At 43.2% G+C, this 22,080-nt stretch overlaps 2 protein-coding genes across 3 annotated transcripts in view; both read left to right on the top strand.

The window, feature by feature from the left end:
- LOC146673302 (kinesin-like protein KIF1C) overlaps window positions 1–11,626 on the top strand; it is a 32,094-nt gene extending 20,468 nt beyond the window's left edge. Inside the window, exons 16-28 of one of the 2 annotated variants that reach the window (XM_085390017.1) lie at window positions 338–417; window positions 989–1,064; window positions 1,888–1,967; window positions 2,579–2,673; window positions 4,608–4,691; window positions 4,899–5,079; window positions 5,299–5,371; window positions 5,441–5,539; window positions 5,644–5,805; window positions 7,148–7,462; window positions 7,544–7,633; window positions 7,704–7,938; window positions 8,063–11,626. In XM_085390017.1, the coding sequence (XP_085246143.1) occupies window positions 338–417; window positions 989–1,064; window positions 1,888–1,967; window positions 2,579–2,673; window positions 4,608–4,691; window positions 4,899–5,079; window positions 5,299–5,371; window positions 5,441–5,539; window positions 5,644–5,805; window positions 7,148–7,462; window positions 7,544–7,633; window positions 7,704–7,938; window positions 8,063–8,994 (2,502 nt within the window). In that variant the 3' untranslated portion in view covers window positions 8,995–11,626. The remainder of the gene's footprint in view (window positions 1–337; window positions 418–988; window positions 1,065–1,887; window positions 1,968–2,578; window positions 2,674–4,607; window positions 4,692–4,898; window positions 5,080–5,298; window positions 5,372–5,440; window positions 5,540–5,643; window positions 5,806–7,147; window positions 7,463–7,543; window positions 7,634–7,703; window positions 7,939–8,062) is intronic. The other variant, XM_085390024.1, reaches the window with a different exon arrangement.
- A 134-nt stretch (window positions 11,627–11,760) lies between these two features.
- gp1ba (glycoprotein Ib platelet subunit alpha) lies at window positions 11,761–20,410 on the top strand. The gene is made up of 6 exons (XM_085390035.1): window positions 11,761–14,837; window positions 16,008–16,103; window positions 16,213–16,404; window positions 17,266–17,361; window positions 17,481–17,660; window positions 17,999–20,410. The coding sequence occupies exons 1-6, from the start codon at window positions 14,676–14,678 to the stop codon at window positions 19,316–19,318; spliced, it is 2,046 nt and encodes a 681-aa protein (XP_085246161.1). The 5' UTR covers window positions 11,761–14,675; the 3' UTR covers window positions 19,319–20,410.
- The last annotated feature ends 1,670 nt before the right edge of the window (window positions 20,411–22,080 follow it).

The following is a 22,080-nucleotide window of genomic DNA, read 5'->3' as shown; positions in this document are numbered from 1 at the left end:
AGGGCGAGACGTTTTATCACCTCGCACGTTTCCAGGTCATAATTCCATCATATCTAAATTTGTGAAACATGTGGCTTCCACTGTCAGAAAGATATATTATTTTTTGTATAGTTTTCTGGAAATCCAATGAAAAAACTGACTTACAACTTCAGAACGTGTCTGGGAAGCCTCAACTTTTTAGATTTTCTCAGTTTAAAAGAAATCCACGAACAGTTTTCTGTACATCTATGATTAAACTGCAAACAGGAGCTGCTATTTCACCTTTTTTGAGTGAGAATGAAGAAGTTTTATAGTCATGCGTTTATAGTACAATACGTTTGTGTGTTTTTGCTTTAAGGAAACAGAGAAAATCATCGCTGAGCTGAACGAGACATGGGAGGAGAAACTGAGAAAAACAGAATCTATTCGTCTGGAGAGGTTCGTTTTATTTGACTCTGAGCTTTTTACATGTCTTCAGTTAATTTAGTCAATGTGTTTTGTTGTCACTTGTAAAAGTGCTAATGCTACCGTGAGCATCAGCGTTCGTACTGGTGCCGTGGGCTCTTTTTCTCCTGCGCTTATCAGACAAAACCTCAGGGCAGGTGTAGGAGTAGAAAAAGTCTCATCTCAGCTGCTGCATCTTCGTCTGCATTAGCAGGAAGTCTTGGAGCATCTGCACTGACATGGAGTCAAAAACTCTTGTCTGTAACCCGGCAACAGCAACCACGCAAGGTTTAAAAGTCTAGAAACCCACCAAAGCGCGGTTTATGTCAGTCGAGTGATGCGACTTTTGGTATTTCACACGGTTCATAAAGGCAACAACAGGCTTAACGACCCTTTATTCACCATGGCACACGAGGCTGATGGGAACTGTAGTGTTTAGAGTGTTTAGGTGGAAAAGCTGAGTGTGTTTGTTCAGTAACTCACAGGGGAAAACATTTGGAAACATGAACAAAGAGAAGAAACATGGATGGTGACTGATGTCTCTGTTTCTCATTCACTCCCTCAGAGAGTCCCTGCTGGTGGAGATGGGCGTGTCCATAAAGGAAGATGGAGGAACACTGGGCGTCTTCTCTCCTAAAGGAGTGAGTGTATATTTAACCTTTCTCTCTGGTTTAGTAATACTTTAAGTTTAGGATTGTGTGATCACCTGCTGACGCACAATAATGCAGCTGTAGTTCCTGCTGGTACTTCAAACTGTGTATTTATTGTTTGAATTCACCTTTATGTCAGGTTAAATCTACCCTTTGAGTTAGTTGGAGATTTGTTTTGTTAGAACAGCCGATAAATGGGTTTTACTTCATGCCTGGGAGTGTTCGTCAAAGTCAGAGCCGAGTGTCTGCTGCTCATAAGCACCTGTGTCGAGTCACACTCAGCTTTGGAAGTGATGATGTCACTGTTTGCTTTTAAGTCTCTCTGGTCTTTGAGGTAAAATCGGTCTGCTGAGCAGATGTTTGAAATCCAGATTAAAACTCAGAGATGATCGATCACGCAGCAGCTTTTCTTTCCGTACCACGACCTCACCAACACTTTTAAATCTTTGCCTCATAAAGACGACATCTGACAGCCTCCACTCTGCCCTTAATGACCAGTTTTGACAGCTCAGCTCAGTAAAAACAACCTCGACTCAATGTCAGCATTCACTTTAATTGTGTTGTCTTCATTCATGCTTCACTTTGGTAAATTACGCTGTTTATAAAAGTGTTTATAAAAGGATCTGACTGAACACAGTCGTGGCTCCAGTCCTGTGTTCAGTGCTAGTTAAAAGTCAACAGCATCTAATCGTGTTTAGTGTTTTCACTAATAATAATAGTTTTCACTTTCACTGTGGGGATCTGCCCCACTTTTAAAGGGGAAAAAAAGATGTCCCCATCAAGTAAAACTCAATTTTGTGTGTATGTGTTACAGACGCCTCACCTGGTCAACCTGAATGAAGACCCTCTGATGTCTGAGTGCCTCCTGTATTACATCAAGGAGGGCGTGACCAGGTCAGCTGTGATTTCATCAGTTAATCGATCGCTTTGCTGGTCTTTGCTCAGAAAATCTGATAAATTGAGTCTAAAGTTAGAAATAGTTTTAGTCGTCCTGTGAAGAGACCAGAGGTCAGAGACGCCTCAGCTCGCCTCCGTGTGAAAGCAACAAATTACATACAGACACAAGTCTATCACTAGTTTAGCTGCTTTACTTCAGTAGTAGTAGAAGTAACGACACTGTTTACATGTAGTGCATGCAGAAATCTGCTCGTGCAGAGGTTACCACATCAATAATGATCCACAGAGTCCTTGTTGAGAACAATGACAATGAGTCTCGTTACATATCATCTTATCAGACACGAGACTCGCAGTTATCTAACAACAACACGCAACAGCTTTATGATTTTGGACATCAGAAGCTCCTCCGTTAGTTTTATTGCAGGAGAAGTTGCACCTTCATCTTTAATCCTGGTGGAGTTGTATAACTAACTTGGCAGGTGTTTACATTAAAGTTTTTTCCTCTGTGTGTGTGTGTGTGTGTGTGTGTGTGTGTGTGTGTGTGTGTGTGTGTGTGTGTGTGTGTGTGTGTGTGTGTGTGTGTGTGTGTGTGTGTGTGTGTGTGCCAGGGTCGGGCAGCAGGACGTGGACATTAAACTGTCGGGTCAGTTCATAAAGGAGATTCACTGCGTTTTTGTCAGTGAGACCAACGAGCAGGGAGAAGGTGAGATTTTTACTCCTTGTATAAACCTGGTCACATGTCTGACACTCTGTTCCCTGATTGGCTGACTCTGCTCCGCTACACTGGTGTTCTGTGTTCAAACAGCTTCATTGTGCAGAGTTTAAGTAGCCTCGGTCCTGTGCTTTGAGCGCCCTCTGCTGGTATAAACTGATCAGCTCCTGAAGTTCACTGCGTGATAACCTGGCCTGAACCACGAGCCGTTCAGTACTTTACAGACACCAGAGAAACATATTCTACTCTTTACCTGGAACTGTTTAACATCTGAAGTTATAAAAGAATAAAAGTACAAACTACAGTTGTAATTATTATTTATTAAAATCCGCTTCATTATTACCACCTGTTGCGTCATAGTTGGCCTATTCTACAGTCTGCTGTCATGGATCTCCTGTACAGTGCTGGAAGTTTTTCTTATTATCAAACGTGGTGTGAGGTTGTAATAATGATGTAGTGAACATATCTGTCAGCAGCCTGCCCTGCTCACTGTGCACAGTTTTTGTTTCTATTATAGGATCTGTATGATGTCATAAAGAGGTCATATCAGTAATATAGCCAGCTGTGAGCACACCTGCAGTCTGTCCTTCAAAGAAAGGAGCTCCAGCAGCTTGTTTCAGACAGAGGGGCTGCTCCCAGGGTGACATAGATAAAGATGATTTTGAACGGTTAGTCATGCCGTGCTGCTGTGGCAGTGTGAGCATAACAGAAATAAAAACATGGATTTGAAAATGCATTTTTAATCAGGTTTGGTTTCCATCACTCCTCAAAATAAGCTCTCTGACATGTTTGAGCAGCAGCTGGGTTTAAAGTCAGACCTGCAGACGGCTGAGTTGATCATTAACATGACTAATGACTCGACTAAGTCACCATGGCAGACAAATGTGCTCTTGAGTTCTGTCACATTACACCTCCTGATTTCACTGGCTTATGTTCATCTTCAAAGACTGAGAGCACACTCAAACCTGTCTGTGAAAGTTTCTTCACAGTTTAAGACAAGAAGGAATAAAAAGGTCCTGCAGTACTTTTCTTTAACACATGATGGCGCCACATGCGCGACGTGTATGATGTGTGGATTTAGAAACCTTGCAGCCAGGACATGTTGATTAGAAAAGTTTGAGTGTGTGTTTCTATATATATTAGCTTCAATTGCGTACTGACACTAAAATATATTATACAAATGTGGTATCACATGGGGCTAATTTGCATAAATGTACAGTAGATTATGAGGGGGAAGGTTCCTGTCTCACCTTAGAAGTCTGGTCTGTGTGTCGGCATTAGATCTTTGTTCTAGGAGCGTGTGTGGAGTCTGAAGCTGTGAAACCTGCAGCTCTGTTTCTGTTTTCATTGAAAGCTTGAAAAACAGCCGTGTGTGTGCTCAGTGAGTGACTCTCTTTCTTCTTCTCTTTCTGTGAAAGCTGCCAGGAAATCTGTCAGGTATTAGTCCCTGTTACTTGTTGTCATGGTGACATCATCCTCATGTTCACGCCCATGTTTCCTGTGCCCACCCTCCAACCTCCCCCCAACCCCAACCTCCCTACACCTGCCCTGCTCACCCTCTGTGTGTGTGTGTGTGTGTGTGTGTGTCTGCTGCTGTTACCCTGAGCGCTGTAGCACAATCCCTGGTTTCGGTGCATGTCTCTATGTGAGACCTCGAGGCCTCTGCAGTTGTGGCCACACCACTTTCAGATCCAGGTCTCTGTCTCTGGATTTTGGATCAACCTTTCTGCTAATGTTACAGGAGGAAGCCCAGATATTAAAGTCTTTGATGAAGCCCCCATAAAACATCCATCACTGCTGCTGATTCCTGCCTTCAGACTGTTTCATGCTCATGAGTCATATCCTCGTGTTTCACAGTTCTGTCTTTCAGTTCTCCTGATGAGTTTTTCTTCCTTTGCTTGGACTCTCTGTGTCTCCCTCTGCAGTGGTGGTCACTCTGGAGCCGTTAGTCGGAGCAGAGACCTACGTTAATGGGAAGCAGATCACAGACGCCGTCATATTAAAACAAGGTACAGAAACACACCCGGCAGCTTTAAACAAACAGGAAGCACCTGCCGTTACACGGCTGCTGCAGCTGTTACATCAGGTTTCCCTTTAGTTTACAGCTTATTATGCATCACGTGAAAAACAAAGAAGGTTTGATCGATGGAGTAAATACACCACCCAAAACCAGCAGCCGGCCTCAGACTCCGCTTCCTGTCTGTTTCCGTCTCTAGGTAACCGCATCGTCATGGGGAAGAACCACGTGTTTCGATTCAACCACCCGGAACAGGCGAGGCTGGAGAGGGAGCGCAGCGCCACGATGGAGCAGCAGGAGGAGCCGGAGGACTGGAACTATGCCCAGAAAGAGCTGCTGGAGAAACAAGGCATCGACATCAAGCTGGAGATGGAGAAGAGGTAGACGTACCTTTACTACACCCTGAAGTTTGGGTTTCAGATAGCATCTCTAGACACACTGTAAACCACGTCAGATATCAGAGCTGTTGCCTGATTACTGATCATCTCATTGGTTGTTTGGTGTGTGTGTGTGTGTGTGTGTGTGTGTGTGTGTGTGTGTGTGTGTGTGTGTGTGTGTGTGTGTGTGTGTGTGTGTGTGTGTGTGTGTGTGTGCTGCAGACTGCAGGACGTGGAGACTCAGTACCGTAAAGAGAAGGAGGAGGCTGACTTGCTGCTGGAGCAACACCGACTGGTGAGTTTCTCCTCCACGTGAGCTCATGTGGTGACCGCTTCTGGTGTTTAACCTTCTCTGTGTGTGCAGTACGCAGACAGCGACAGCGGGGACGACTCGGACAAACGATCCTGTGAGGAAAGCTGGAGGCTCATCTCCTCCCTGAGAGAGAAGCTGCCAGCTAATAAGGTACCAGCTCCTCGAGCTGCTCCTTCATAGCTCCTCATGTAGCTGTGACTTCACATAAAGACCTTAGTGGCTGTTCCCCGGCTCACCTGTGTGTCTGTGTCCAGGTGCAGTCCATAGTAAAGCGCTGCGGTCTGCCCAGCAGCGGTAAGAGGAGGGAGCCTCTGCGAGTCTATCAGATCCCTCAGAGGAGGAGGATCAGCAAAGACCCCAAACGGGTGACCATGGAGGACCTCCGCATGCAGGCCGTCAAAGAGATCTGCTACGAGGTCTCACAAACACACACACGTGATATCAGTGTTTTCTGTCTGGTTTCAGAGGGACAGATAAACATTTTTGAACGTTTTCTAATAGATGCTCCCATATCTGTGCATTCAGGGGCAAAGAATTAAACCTTTACCTTGAAAAATACACTGGACGTGTCCTTTAAACCATTAAACCCTCCTGGAGACGGCTCCAGGTGGGCACTTTAGACTGCTCTGTAGTGTTGGACGTTTTGGTTTAATCCAAGATGCAGTTTACCAAAGATTAAGGACTTACTTAGACAGACTCCCAATTAGTTAGACTCCATCGCTCCAGTCAAACACAACATATGAGTGGTAAATCATGAGAATCATATATGATGCATTTCCCATTAAAGCCAGCATAAGTAGATTGTTACAGACTTTGCTGCGTTACCATAAACTCTGTATAACAGATAATCGTAGCTAATGCCACATTTCCTTTTCCTTTCCACATTTTGAAGCCTCGGCTGTAGCATTTTGCCTGCCACTGTGTTGAGTTCTCAATCCATAGACTGTACGGAGCGTCACACTGACACTGGTATCAGCTAATTAGTGTAAAAAATAAGTCCACTAGAGCTCAGAGTTCTTGGATGTCTGTAGTACAACTAGTACATACCCATGATACAGTGTGGATTGGTCTGTTCAGCCTGTGTGTGATAAATTATGTGACTGTCTGAAGATATCAAACCAAAACATAGAGAGGCAAATTACAAACCTAAGTGGGTCCAGATTTGCCCATTTTTGTGGGTTCTGTGCAACGCTCAGGCCCTGCTTTACTGTGTAAATACCATTGAAGTCCATTGCTAGGTGGCTGTCAGGCAACCTGACACGTCATAATATATTGTGCACTGTACATTTAATGAGGTGTTTCCGGAGCCTTGATACTAAAAAAGGGTTATTGTAGCCCATTGATATGTGGTTCCAAGGCCATGTGATGATGTCATTGTATCTGATGTAGATAATAACCTGCAGGAACAAGAATCTGTGGACAAATTTGGTGGATTAACAGTAAATCCACCAAATCCAGGGGCAGGGATTGCTCAGTAGGTCGAGTGGTGGCCCCATGATCGGAGGTCGGGGGTTTGAATCCACTAAACAGGTACTATTAGGTATCCCTGAGCAAGGTACCGTCCCTGTCCACTGCTTCACTGAATGAATGGGTTAAATGCAGAGAGGAATTTCCCTATAGAGATCAATAAACTATATATTATTATTACTATTAAATTAACCAGCACAAACAGTCCAGAGGACATTAGAGGAGGAGCATTTTGATGTTTTCTTTTTTCTTCTTCTTTAAACTGTTCCTCTGTGTGTGGCGCCCCCTCAGGTGGCTCTGGGAGACTTCCGTCACTCCCGTCAGGAGATCGAGGCGCTCTCCATCGTCAAAATGAAGGAGCTGTGCCGCATGTACGCCAAGAAGGACACCAACGAGAGGGAGAGCTGGAGGGCCGTGGCCCAGGACGTCTGCGACACTGTGGGCATCGGAGAGGAGAGGAGCCCTGCCGCTGAAGAGGGAGGAGGAGGAGGTGGAGGAGGAGGAGGAAGTGGTGGTAGTGGAGGAGGAGAGACAGTGGAAGGTGGAGAGAAGAGAGGCGTGTACGATTTGAAGGCTCACATCGATAAGCTGACAGATATTTTGGAGGTGAGTTATGCTAAGCTTGTTTTGTTCACAACCTGAGGATGGTGCTAGTGGAGCAGAGCTAAACGTGCGCGACTTCTGCAGGAGGTGAAGCTGCAGAACAACATGAAGGACGAGGAGATCAAAGCTCTGAGAGATAGAATGATCAAGATGGAGAGCATCATACCTGTTCAGGTAAGTTCGCACTTCCCGTCAAACCATTGTTGCCTCCTCCAGTGTTAATTTTTGTTTGACTTGTTTCCAGGACGACGACATGAATGGTGAGGGAGGAGAATCCCCTCAGAGAGAGAGAGACGGGGACGTGGACGAAGACGACGACTGCCCCAACCACCCAGAGGTCAGAGTTCAGCGGCTGATGGATGAGGACCCGGCATTCAGGAGAGGGCGGCTCCGCTGGATGAAAAAGGAGCAGCAGCGGCTCCTGAACCTGCAGCAGCAGAACATCACCAAGAAGCTGCGAGGACAGAACCAAAGCCAAGGTGAGCACGGGGGTGTGGCTGTACCGTTAGAAGTCCCCACTATTGATCGTCATCGATAAACCTATCAAATGATCTGGAATTAGTTGAGTCGGTTGCTTGTACTGTGTCCATCTTTTATTTACAGTCTGTGCCCTGACCCCAGCCCTTGCTCCTCCAACTCTTCCAGGTCAGAACACCCCCACTGTCCCGATCCACCTCCCGGGAACCGGTCGCTTCATCCCTCCCCAGGAGTGCAAGCTCAAGTTCCCCTTTAAGAGTAACCCTGCCCACCGGCTGTCCTGGGGACCCGCTAGCGCTGCCCTGCAAGCTCTGGGTCTGGGCGAGGGAGGAGGAGCAGGAACTGATGCTGGTGAGCAGAAGGAGAACAGGGGAGGAGAAGCTACAGGTTCTCCCTCACCTCCGCCTCCCCCACAAGGTCAACTCCCTGGTCTCTTGCCCCTCCCCTTCCCAGCTCAGCCTCCTCGCATGCGCACCCCCAGCCCTCATCGTGCCTGGCAGCAGCGTAACCAGGGCAACCAGGGTGGCTACCACTACAACAACCAGGGCAACAACCAAAACCAGCAACGTCGTTACCGCCGAAACTCCCTGGACAGCTCGCCACAGGGCAACGGGAGCTACAACAATGACCAGCACTTCAGCGGCGGTGGCAACGGTGGTCACCAGGGGCGACCAAGACAGAGGAGGGGGTTTTCCCCTGGGCCAGGGGGGGAGAGAGGAGGAGGAGGCAGAGGAGGAGGAGGAGGAGGAAGCAGAGACGGGGACAGAGACAGAGACGGAGGCTTCCCTTATAATCAACGCCAGCACCATCAGTACCACCACCACCATCCCTACTACAACCCCCACAATGCACCATTCCAACCTGGACCTCACCCTCACCCCCATTACCACAGCCTGCCGCGGTCAGGGGCCCCGGCCCTTCCTGCTGACATGCTACTGGGCATTGTGCCGCCGCCAGGGGTGTGGGCTTTCAACACTCCGCCCAGGATGAGGCGGCAGTTCAGCGCACCGGACCTCAAAAACAACAACAACAATAACAACAAGGAGACACCGATCTGACCTCTGACCTCCTGAACATGGAGGCTCCTGATTGACTGCGGGACATGGGGTGATCCTGATGCTGTAGAGAATCGGCTGAGAGTGTGGTTGTGTGTGCACGTGTGTGCATTTGAGCACTTTTACACACCCTGTATCCTCTGTCCTGCTGTGCGTGTGTTTGTGAAGCTTTTAGCTTAGCACAGGTGAGCTGTTAGCAATGCTGACGTGCAAAAATTGAATTTCAATTTGTTTTATTCTATTTTATGGAGTTTGTCGTTCTGTCAGACTTTGATCACGTAATGATTTAGCTTTTTTTTTTCTTTTTTAAATTTCACCGATGGCTGATGTTCGGGCGTTGATCACTGTGTTAACGAGGTGCCTTAAAGCCGACATGTCTGCTGGTGAAGCTAATTTTGTTTTAAAGATAAAGGACGTCAGTTAGCAGGGTGGTGTTTTTGTGTTTGATGAGGGTTTTTTTTAGCTTTTAGTGCTAGCAGGTGAAGAATAGGTGAAATTGTGAGCTTCGCCTAGCCTACGCTGCATTCAAGTTCCATGGGAATTACAGATTGTACAGCTTGTTAAACTCACTTCAACCCTCAAACTGATGATTAGGAATTTAATCAGAAACAGTAAACTTGTATTTACATCTTCTCCCATGTGATTTGAATGCAGCATCGCTGAGTGCTACAAACCAAAGAAAGCGGCTGTGCGGCACTTGCTAGTCAGGGTAAAAGCGTCAGTGCAGGAATAATAAGTGCCAATGGGGCATTTGCAAAAACAGCAAAACAAAAATGGAGAAGTTGAGGGTGAGAACGGCGAGTGTAAATGGGCCCCTGAGGAAGAAGAGGTGCAGAGAGGAGTAGTAGTAGGTGCTGCGCTTGTCTTACCTGTCAGATGTTTGTTTTTAAGAGCTGTGTGTGTATATTTGAAGTGTTAAATCTGATTTTTAAACACGTGAAATGTCCTGACGGTAGGTTCACCGTCTCTGGCAATCGTGGGAAATGCAAGTGATGCGTAACACATGATGATGTCCCAAGGTGGGAGTTGATGTTGGAGCTCAGAGACATAATCATGAAGGGATGGATTTGTTTATGTAGGGCTAGATAAGCAAGGAATTCTGGGAGATGTATTGAGAAGGAGAAGGTTTTGAGGGAGAGAAGAAGCTGATATACAGTAAGCGTTTTGTTTTTGAAGAAGTAACAGACACTACAGCATGTCAGGTGTGATACAAGATTCCTGCTGTAAGGATGTGACACTTTTTACATTATATCCAATTCAAGAAGGATGGGAAAATTCACTGCTGCCTTCCTGGCACGTAGGGATCCTGGAAATTGTGGCCTCCACCTGTTTCAGGTTGCTTTTAATTTCTTCTCTTTTTCAAACATGACATTTACACACACATATTTTTGCTGGTGTTGTGTTCACTTCACATCTTTAAGATAGGAAACAAATTTCCAGCTTCCTGCGTCACAGCGAACGCAGCGTTTTATGTGCGTTTTATTCGCACTGAATTAATGAAGACAAGTTTACTGCCAAGAGGGGCTGGGAGAGTTGGCGATACTGCGCACACTCCACCCACTCAAAGCAGAGGATTCTGGGAGTTAACAAGTGGAGCAACTATGAGCTCTGTGGCTTTTAAGGCTTTTTTCATAAAAAGGTTAGAACCAACCAATGGCAGCGCTCCTTCCTGCTGCAAGAGGGAGTCAGTGCCATGACGATGACGATAATTATGATGAAAATGAAAGTGATTGCAGTTGGCCTGAGAAGCATGATGTCAGCAGAATCTCTGGAATTGACCAATCACAGGACAATCTCTAAACCTGCTTCCACTGCCGGGCCTGATGGGAAAATTAGTTTTTTAATTATTATTTTTATTTTTTAGATTTTTTTCCAGCTTGGGCCTCCGATTGGCTGTTTGTTTTTCATTTGTGTATCACATCATGTACTGCGTATTTTAACCAACCTCCATGTTTGACCTTTGGTTTATGATGTCATCAGTCATCATCACTTATTAATATAATTATCCTAAAGTTATACGTGTCATTAATATTTGGTTATTGTGGATGCTGCTAAAGGGAGTTTCTTTGCCCTCACGCAAACCGTTGAGTTAGTGTATGTGTTTGTGTATGTTGAGTGTGTGTGTGTTGGGCATCTGTTTGTGTGTTTGTGGGTTAACTTAGAATCAAACAGTAAAGTTTGTTTTACTTCATAAAGCTGATTTTAGTCATTATTCTTTTTCTTTGGTTAGTTTTGTTGTTTTTTGAGGTGGAATGGGGGAGGGACTTGGAGGGGGTGGGGTGTTGCCATAGCAGCCATGACTCGGCAGAATTCCAGAACATTCTAGAACTCCCCTCACTGACAGGCTGTGCCCATTCCCTGCACCTCTGCTCTAATCATGACCTCAGAATCTGTGACATTACGGCGTGTTATCGCTTCAGAACTCGAAACACGGATATGGATATGATGACATCATGGTGTAGCCCTCTTCCTGTTGGCCCAGACCCCCTCAGTTGCTTTTTTGTTATTGTTGTTGTTTTCTCTCTGTATGTGTTGGGTTGTCTTTTGTTGTTGTTTTGGTTGTATCAGGAACCAATCTCAGGCTCTACCTGCAGACAACATGATGGCAATAAACTGTCTCCAAGATTCAAAATAAGACTCACTTCTTGTGTTTTTATTGGGTCTTCATCCATGAAGGATGGCTATGGAAGCTGAGAGGTGTCAGTGCATTCAAACACCCCCCTGCCCAAAACAAAACAAAACATTAATGTGGGTGTAGTTTCCAGGGGCCCGTTCTTCGTACCTCGCTAAGTAAGTTAGCTGGATTAGATTGTTGACGATTTCGCGTGATCCTGGATCGTTCGGTTCCCCGAAGCTCATCCGGGACTTGCTGTCATAGCAACAGAGCCGTAAGCGTAAACCTGCTGGGGAGCAGGTTTACTTTATGTAAACAGGATTAGATCGCGGCCACGCAGGTATGTCCGCTTCATTTATACGAAAGCAACAGCGATATTCCACCACTGTTTCACCATAAATAAATATTATCAATGTAACTAAAGATAATGCAGCACTTGATCCTTTTATTGATGTCACACAGATACATACAGGTCATTTCCTAAAAAAGGGAAATGAACTATTAACATTCTATTACATGTATGTGATTATTACAGATGTAATTCATATTTCAGAGTAGTAATTGTAAATCACTTCATGTAATCAAGATGAGAGACCACGGCTATAAAAGCGAAGGTGGATTTGGGAAGCCTGTCGCAGCCATGTCCTGTCCGTATACGCGAGCCACCCATTGCAGAAGGTGCAAGATTGATAAGGAGAGTTTTCAGAATCCAGCGTATATTGCGGGACAGACAGGATCCTTTAGCTCAGCGCGACAGTGTGCTCATAGAGAGATATCGATATTCCCGTGAGGGTATTATTTACTTAACCAACTTGTTGACGAGGGGGTGCAGGACCACCACCTGTCTTTTTTTTGCTGTTGTTAAATGATTTCCATGACAAAAATGAGCCTGCTGTTTACTGGTCCAGATCCACTGCCTGTTTGAGAAAATAACTTTTCCTATTAGTTTGTTGTAGTAAGTGAAAATTGTTAAGTAATAACCCAGAAGTTTAATTTATGGATGGCAACAATGTGTTTTTCCAGGGTGCAAACAAGTTTCCCCATTTAAGAGTTGCTTTAAATGAGTCCTAGAATAGAAATGATAACTCAGATAGAATAGAAACGACAAAGCGGAAAGTATTTTTCGTTGCAAAGATCACAAGCAAAAAGAGCTGTACATTTATGCATTTTTTGTGTGCGTAATGTGACGTAGAATTCATCTGTATGTTAATTATTTTCCCTTTAAGGCAATGTCACAGTGGCAGTGGACTAAACACAGTCGCTCTTAGGGGATTCCCAAGAGGGGTTTCAGACCAGATGGCATATAGAAATTTTCCATTGAATTCTGGATTTACATCAGGGTCTCTTCCCAGGTAGCACTTAATGCATTTATATGAATTTAAAAAAAATGCAACCTAATATAAAAACATGATAACGGAACAGCAGCTGCCAGTCAGAAGCAGGAACCTTTACCTGGAAACAAAACACTAGTTTAGATCAATGCATCTTTGTATTCTCTTGTAAAACAAGCTTTTTCAGGTGTATCTTCCAATCTGCAGTAGTGTTTATCATGTTGGCTGATGGCTGCTTTGTTAGAAGTCAAATCCATGTGCTTTAAATTTGAGTCCCAAACTCACAAATTCTATTTTTTTTTTCAGTGTAACACTGTTTTTCATTTTAACTAAATTGAAGTCAATTCTATCAACCACTCCAGCTTTTCCTGTAGCTCCAGAAACTACCTGAGAATCTCTGTTCTCTGTTGTGAAACCAAAGGTTCCTCGGTTTACCCTGGGGTCTCTTCCTTTCCTGTCTGGAAAATCACCAATTGGAGGTGCCCAGGAGGCAACCGAACCACTTGGCCAAATCACCTCAACCTCACCTGCACCTCCGTGCAGTATCCTGGCTGTTTTCTTTCAATGGACCAGGGAGGTGGACCCCATCCAGAAACGTTGGCGTTATGGATGCAGATCCAGCTTAGAAAGTTACAGGGTCAAGCTTGATGAAGAGGCCAGGTGAACAATGTTCATGTTCTTTAGCTCCCTGCAAAACTATGTTACATTTGGGCCTGATACAGCTACTGAAGTGAGTGTATGAATGTGTTTGTGAATGGGTGAATAAGGCCTGTATTAGTCAATTTGCCTTTTAGTAGACACAGGCCTCATAGCCATAAATGCTGACAGCATTTTTACCTATTTAATACTGCAGAATGGCCTCTTCAGTTTTCTACAGCTTCAACTATTCATAGATTCACATAAATGAAGCGTAGTGTTATGCATACTGGTAAGGTTGGGTTGCCTCTATTTTAAAAACTCAATTTTCTTTGTTACCAGGTTGACATGTCTTTGTTAAAGTATGTTAACAGCGGTCACAAAGTATCCTTCTATCCATTGAGCCATCATCTTTTCCTTGTCCAGTGTTGGGTATTCACAATGTCCTGACAACCTAAAATGGCACAATTTGACACTCAGGAGGAGCAGCTCTACTCCGAGGCTACATCAGTACTGCCTTTGGGATAGATGTGGAGAAGACTTTCTCCTTTGCTTACATGGAGGAGACGTTGTTCATTGCAGCCATACACTGTGTTTATTCACTGTGTTTATTCACTTTAGCAGATCCAACTTTATTTCAGCGAAGTTTCAAATGTAACACGCCTTATTTTTTCACGCCGCATCAGTTGGATTTAACTGAAACAGAGACCGCTTGACTCAACAGATTTCCTGCAGTAACCCACACATCAGTGCTGGCAGCTCTGCTGTCAGAATGCTTCAGAACATCCTTATCGACTCTGGTTCACAACAGCAGGAAGTTTGAACATGCAAGTAAACATTATGTGAAACACTCAAAGAGGAAGCTGTCGAGAAGACATGAAAAAATCGAAACACACATGCCGTGAGGCTGGAGAGTCAAACATACACAATCTGTCAACTGAACAGTTATCACACTTCCTGCTTCAGTAGCTGTCAGTCAAAACACACACACACGTACACAGGAAGTGCTCACTTCCTGTTCTACCAGGCATCTCCTCCTTCACTTTCTCCATCTCTTCTCTAAGACTGAGACATACCGACAGTCTCTGAGAGTCTCAGTGAAGATGCGGCACCTCGTCCTCCTTCTCATCCTCCTGTCCTGTGTTCCCATGGGAGTAGCAGTGGCCGGTTGCCGCAGTGACCGGGACAAGGACCACCGGCCCAGGGAGAACTGCACAGCAGCCGGCTTCAGCGACATCGCAGTGGGGCTTGAACCCACGACAATGGTAATGCCACAAACCACAGGAAGTCAAGTGTGAAGGAAATAACTCCGTTTAATTTAAAAAAAAAAAACTGTGAGTGTGAAATTATATTTATAGTTTAATTCTGTAATTAGATTAAACCATTTTAAGACATCAAATTTAATTTAAACAAATTAGAATGATGATGAATGAGTTAAAAACATGTGACTAATAAATAAACATGTTTATTATGACAAACATAAATCCTTCGAGGAGCTTTTTTATTTTTATTATTATTTTTTATTGTAATTGGCTTGAAGTTTATCTTTAAAACAGAAATTTCAGAATGAGCGGAGTTTAATTAATTTCTGCAGAGAAATGTCTTTCTTACAACTGCTTAAACTAGTAATATACTAATGATGACGAATTAACATTTAGTGAATAGAAAAGATACACCTGTAAATATTAATATTAATTTGATAAAGTAGAAAAACTGACAAAGGACATGAATGAAAATTTAGGAAGTTGAACAGACTTTAAAAACCAGCAGCATTCTGAGAATTTACAGTAATAAGCAGCACAGTAAGCAACCTTATAACACATTTTAGGTTCCGTTATCCATATCCATGAACCTGGCATCCATTTTTTGTAATTTGTTACACCAGTACATTATAAGTAGGTATTTTATTCGGTGAGCATATTTTACTTTCCCAATAAATACACAGGATTTACTAAAATGTAAAACCCAAATATTGAAGGCCTGCTTAATGTGACTTAGTTTCTTGTAATTACAATATTTATGAAGAAATTCTTGTCTTGCTCTTTACTTTTTAATATCTTTGTTTTGACAAACTGACCATTTTGGATCTTTGTCAAGAACTAAATGATTATCTGGGATTTGCAGACTTTCCGCTGTGACAACTGCAGCTAAGACTGACAGCCAATATCAAAAACGTTTAGCTAATCTCTCCATGCAGCTAGACAATTACCATACACTTACACAGCTAAACACTCTTTATTTTAACACATGCAGTGAGGAAAATGAGAAAATTTTGTTTAAAGTGTTGAAAAAAAAGTTTAAATCCCATAATGGATCAAGTGTTTGACTGACAGGAGGAGACCAAAGCAGAGACACAAATTTCCTGTTTAAGAGATGACACTTTACAGGAAACCACCACAGCTCTAAAGGCTTCCACATTTTCTGTCTATCTTTAGATCCTGTTGTTTCCCAGTAACCTGTTCTCCAGTCTGTCCTGGTCCTCCTTCCAGGTCTTCCCAGAGATCTATGAGATCGACCTCACAGGAAACAAGGTTTCTGTCTGCCTGTACAGTGGCCACAAAGTCAACAGTGGTTGTAAATGAATCTTAGAAAACATGAAGTTAGTCAGCTTCTAATACAAAGGGATGTTTTGTTGTCCAGGTTCCAGAGGTAATCCCGACTGCTAGTCCCATTCTCCCCACACTTAGTGTCCTCAGGCTGGGATCAAACCGTCTGACCTCCCTCCCTGACGGCTCCTTCTCTGCCTGCCCAGGTCTGACTGAACTCTACCTGGAAAACAACGCTATCAACTCTCTGAGTGATCACACCTTTTCTGGACTCACTAAGCTGGAGGTCAGTATGTGCAAAATCATAAAGGAGGTTTAGAAAATACAGACAGTCAGTGTCATGTCATCAACACTTGAGAATTGAAGGTAGTGAGAAACATAGCTGATAAGATTCAAGAAGTAAGAGTGTAGCAAAGTGGTCCTTGGCTCCCTTTCATTATGGCCAAAACTTGATTGGACTTGAAGTCATTCATTTCCACTCACCAGCTAATGTGTTAAATACACACATTCAACTGCTTGTTAATGCAATTATAGAATCAGCCAATCACATGGCAGAAACTTGATCCATTTAGATCTGTATGGTCAGAATCGGCAAAATCAGCAGGATAACATGCCATGTCTCAAGTCTCAGATCATCTCAAGCTGGTTCCTTGAACATGTGAATGAGTTCACTCTACTCATATGGTCCCCACTGTCATCATATGTAATGCCAGTAGAGACTCTTTGGGATGTATTGGAACTGGAGAGTCACCTCATGGATAAACAGCTGAGAAATCTGCAGCAACTGTGTGATGCTCTCTTTTTAATTGGACCAAAATCTCTGAGGAATGTTTCCAGAACCTTGTTGAATCCATGCCATGAAGAATTAAAGCAACTCTGAAGGCAAAACGTGATATAAGAGGGGTACAAAGTATAAAATTGATTTCTGGTGTGAGTGTCCACGTGTGGATTATTTTCTTTTAAATAAACTTTTTGTGTATTTAGACTCAAACCAGTAGAAAGTGCATTCATGTAAATTAATATACAGAAGAAAATTGAGCAAGTTGATTTTTTTGTGGTTCAGGTGCATCAATCAGCTGATTTTTTGATTTTTTTTTTGTATTTCAGTAGCTTCAATGTCACATTTTTTTTCTTTATTTCCCTCTAGATCCTGGACCTGTCATCTAATCACATCAAGGTGCTTCCTCAAAGTATGCTTCACCCCCTCCCAGCCATAGAAACTCTCTACCTGGAGAAAAACAAGGTGGGAAATACACACCAAGGAGTATGTGAATACAAGTTTAAACCTTCTCTCAGCTGCAGCCACTCATGGCACAGCAGTTATTTGTCTCTAAAATTGTTAAAGTTTCTGTTCCATTACAGATCAGCATGATGCCCGATGAATGGTTCAGCCAAAAGGAGGAGGTACCTTATCTCTACCTCTCAGCCAATCCCTGGTCATGCACCTGCTCCCTTGGTTATTTGCGCAGGTACCTTGATGACTATGAACACAACGTCTATGTGCGGGATGGTCCTGATATCAAGATTGATGTAGAAAGCGTGGTATGTACTACAAACAGAAAAATTAAACAAATACAGACACATCTAAAAGAACACAAAGACTGTGGGCATTTTTGGTTCTGCACAGTTGCTATTAACTTTTTAAAATCCAACAAGTCACTGGTAAACCACTTAGGGTTTAGGTTATAGAGGCTACTAAACATAGTTTCTGAAACTTACCTTTCAAATCAAGCTGCTCACATTTTGGCCTTACAGTTTTTTCTGTTTGGACATTTCTATATAAAGATGTGTTTGAGTGTGGTGGGGTCATCGGTAATGGTGGAGATTATATATATTAAAACTATACCTGAAGTATTTTTAAATGGTCGCTGTCTTTTTAGGTGTGTGACTCTCCCCAGCGGCACAAAGGTACACCTGTAACAAGTCTGGAAGAATCCGATCTGTGTTCAGCATCTGGTCCACGAGGAGATTTCTACCAGCCAACTACTCAGTACTCTTTTTATCCATCAACTTCTCCTCCAGACACAGCTCCTTCTACTTCTTCTCCTCTCGATTCCACAACATTTGTAGATTTATACACAATGCACACAACAATCAGAAGGTCCTGGCATGAAGCTATCACCAGCCTTATTGAATGGTCAGAGTATTCACACAAAGAGACAACAACAGAAACAACAGTTGGGTTTCATGACTTGACCACTCATTCTACTACTTCTACTGCCAGACATTTGACTAAAACTCAAACAACACCTGTTGAAACAACCACAACTATTGCTGTAACTACAACACTGCCAACAACAACAATGAACATAGTCACAACCACCACCATTGAGGCTACCACAGCCTCTGAGGCACTCACCACCACCACTAAATCCAGCCCCGATGAAAAACAGGAACGTGAAAAATCTATTTCTTCCAGGCCTGCAGGGGTGTTCTGCATTTGGCTTTTTGCGGGCTGCCTGGTGCTCTGTGTGGCATCAGCTGCATGTATATTGGCAACTTTAGCTAGTATGGCCATCTGGTACAGGAGAGTGTATAAGCCTCTATGTTTGCGGTTAGCGAGGAGAAGAGGAGGAAGTGAAGGACTGATGCTTTTAACATACAACAGGGTGGAAGGGAAGGGAGTGGGAGGTGAAGGAGTAATGGCGCTTTATCGCTCTGTTCTTTTGGTCCACAGAGAGGCAGGAGAAGGTATGCAAAGTGAAGATGTAGGTGAAGGAGGGGAAGGAGACAGGAAACAAGGACAGCTTGTCATTCTAAAACCTGCAGGTGGAGAAGCAACAAGGGAGGAAGAAGGAGAAAGAAATGGGAAGGAGGAGCGAGCAGTATATAAGAAGACTTTGTACCGTCTGTTAAGCAAAGAGGAGGAGATAGAGGGATGGAGGGATGTGGTGGAGGAGTGCAGAGTGTCTGAAGAAGATGGAGGTCAAAAAGGATATCGGGGGATAGAAAGAGAGAGGAGCAGAGGTGGAGAAGGAGTGTCCAAAAAGCGCTACAGTGTGATTCTGAGGGAGGAGAGACAGGATGTGGGGGGCGGTAAAGAAGAGCTGGACTGGGTGGTGGGAGGGTGGGAAGTGAAACGAGGAGGGGCGGAGACAGAAGAAGAGCCAAGGAGCAGCTGGGGGGAGTGGCTGGCACACTATTTACCCAGCATGCCGTGGGGAGTTACCACACCTCCTGAGGCCGAGGCAGCCCTCTGATGTCATCAGTGGAAAAGAACCTCTAGTGCTTTGAAAAACTTGTATGCTAAATCAACTGATACTTGAAATATTCAAGTTTTTATTTACTTTAAGTCCCCTTCTCCACTCCTGTAGCTCAGTCCAATTCTTACGTTCATTTTTCAGGTCTTCAGTGTGCATTTTTATGCTGATGACATCATCTTTTTTTTGCCATCTGACTAAAAATACTAAAAGAAGGCTGGAGCCTATCCCAGATGTCATGGCAGCACGGTGGCACGGTGGTTAGCACTGTTGCCGCACAGCAAGAAGGTCCTGAGTTCAATTCCACCATCAGGCCGGGGTCTTTCTGTGTAGAGTTTGCATGTTCTCCCCGTGTCTGCGTGGGTTCCCTCCGGGTACTCCGGCTTCCTCCCACCATCCAAAGACATGCAGCTTGTGGGGATAGGTTAGATTGGATAATCCAAATTTCCACGAGGTGTGAATGGTTGTCTGTCCCTGTGTATTGGCCCTCTGGGCCTTCTTATTTGGCTAGCATGCAAAAAGACCTACAGATCTTTAACATTAACCTCACCTTGCTTAAAAAGAACAGCTTGATTCATCTTTAAACCATTATTATACAATTCACTGTACTGTTGCCAAAATGAGAAATTAATTAGAGATGTCAAACATACAATGAAAAGGGTCAAATGAGGTTCAAAAGTGAAAGCTCAGTAGATGAAAAGCACTTTGACGTTATTTGAATGTCATTTTAATGAATATGTATTTGTACAACTGCAACTTGAGCCATAACATACATACAGTACAGTAATATACTGTTGAACAAATCACCATACCATTTATCTTCGTGGTAAAATTGTTAGACTCTATAACCTCCAGGCCAATAAAGATAAGCTCACCATGTGCCACAAGATGGAATAAAAGTCCTTTAACGTGTGAACATTGCATCGCCGTCTGACCACAGGAACTATCAAATATTGATGTAATCTACTGAAAAGAATGAAAATAATTCATAAATAAAAATACATAAAAATGTTTATTAATGTTATGCAATTATTATGTATACACGACTCCAGAATTGTTTATTTGTCTTAAAATCATGTAATAAAGACATCATGTTATGGTTTAAAAGTGATCTTTATTTAGTCTGAGATCTTATGGCTGTATGAGAGCTACAGCAAACGTAGCTTTGAAACTGGGTCAACTACTCAGCGGTATCGGTGATTTCCAGTTTGTTGTTGCTGCTGTTTAAAAGCATTACAAAATGTAATTGCACAAGACCACCAGATTCAGCCCTATAATTTTTGTAAAGGGATAATATTGTCATTAATGTCATCCAGAATGTATCAGCAGTCCTGTTTGGTCTTTTATGAAGCCTTATTTGTTTAGGTTATCAAGATCTTTATCATCTTTAGTGAAGTCAGAGCTGAAACATATGAAATCAGACATTAGTGGAGAATATATATAAAGCGCCTTGAGGCGACTGCTGTTGTGCTGTTGGCGTTGCAGATTTTATATAAATAAAATTGAAAAAACAAAAAGAAAGAAGAATAGTTTCTCTCCACAGTGAACATTCAGAGTATGTTGGATGTGTGGAAAGCTTCCTCACATTGGTCTCAGCTGTAGGGTTTGAACACAGAGTTCATTAGTTCTCTTTGCATTCAGAACATGTGATCACACTGCTGGTGTTTCTGGGGTTTCTCTGCAGTGTAATGTTTTCAGTAGCCGCCTGTGACTTTTTCATGGTGCAGATGTAAGTAAAGCAGTACCGTTTTTGAGCAACGTTTTATAGTTTGTCTGCTACCTAATGCACAGTTACCATCCCAGAGAGAGACAGAGGAAAAACTCATCAATGTGGGAGATCTAGAAAGATGTAAGAAGGACAGGACAAGAGTGGAAGACGAGAGTTTATTTTTAGAATGAACTACTCAGTGACATCTGATGAAGTGGATTCTTTTTTTTTAGTTTTTGTGCAGTATCTTGTAAAATAAATTCTTCCAAGTTTTGGCGATCATGGAACAAAGTAAAATAAGAAACTAGTCGGATTTCTTCACTTGCAGAAAAGATCTGCAAGTAAAGAAAAGATTGTTGTTTCTGGTTCCAGTTTCAAGTGAGGATGCCTGAGCTTTGACAAAATAGCAATATCTGATACCTCGATTTATAAAGACATATTTTACATTTGTATTGTTCTTTTTTTAAAGTTTAATCTTATAAATTAATTACTTAAATAATATAAAAATATGAGATTAATAATGAACAGATAGCAGTTATGTTTTGTAACAGTAAATTAATATTTACTAAAATCTAAGTCAGAGTCAGTTTTTTAGCACTGGTTATGGCCAGGAGGAGTGAAGGCAGCTTATTGATGGGGCCGCCCAAACTTTAGGATTACCCCTGGTGACAGATTGCCCACAGAGGGGGTGAGAGAGTGGGGGGGAAGAGCAAACGAAAGCCTAATCTGTTCCACCAACTCATGTCTAACGCAAAGATCTCGACACTAAAGTGTGGGTGAGTAAGAGCAGACGACAGGAAAGACTCTACAGCCACATCTTTAAGCTCACACTCTCACTGAGAGAAACTTTTTTTTGATATTTGCCTATTACCTGATGATCAGTCAGACACGTTAGAGTCTTAGTTAGTTAGTTTCCGTCTCTGTTTGAGTGTGCAGCGATGGAGGAAGTCCGGAGAAAATTTTTTTTTTCAACGGCTGATTTTAAGAAGAAAAAGCCTGAATTATCTCAGTAAAACCCGTGTCCGGTAATATGTAATAAACATGCAATCACACA

Source organism: Rhamphochromis longiceps, linkage group LG3 (genome assembly GCF_057381845.1).
Source record: "Rhamphochromis longiceps isolate RC_006_pf linkage group LG3, R_longiceps_female_GT1.1, whole genome shotgun sequence".
In the NCBI taxonomy this organism is placed as follows: Eukaryota; Metazoa; Chordata; class Actinopteri; order Cichliformes; family Cichlidae; genus Rhamphochromis; species Rhamphochromis longiceps.
The sequence above is the reverse complement of the archived record's forward strand: the minus strand, read 5'-3'. Positions and strand labels throughout refer to the sequence as shown.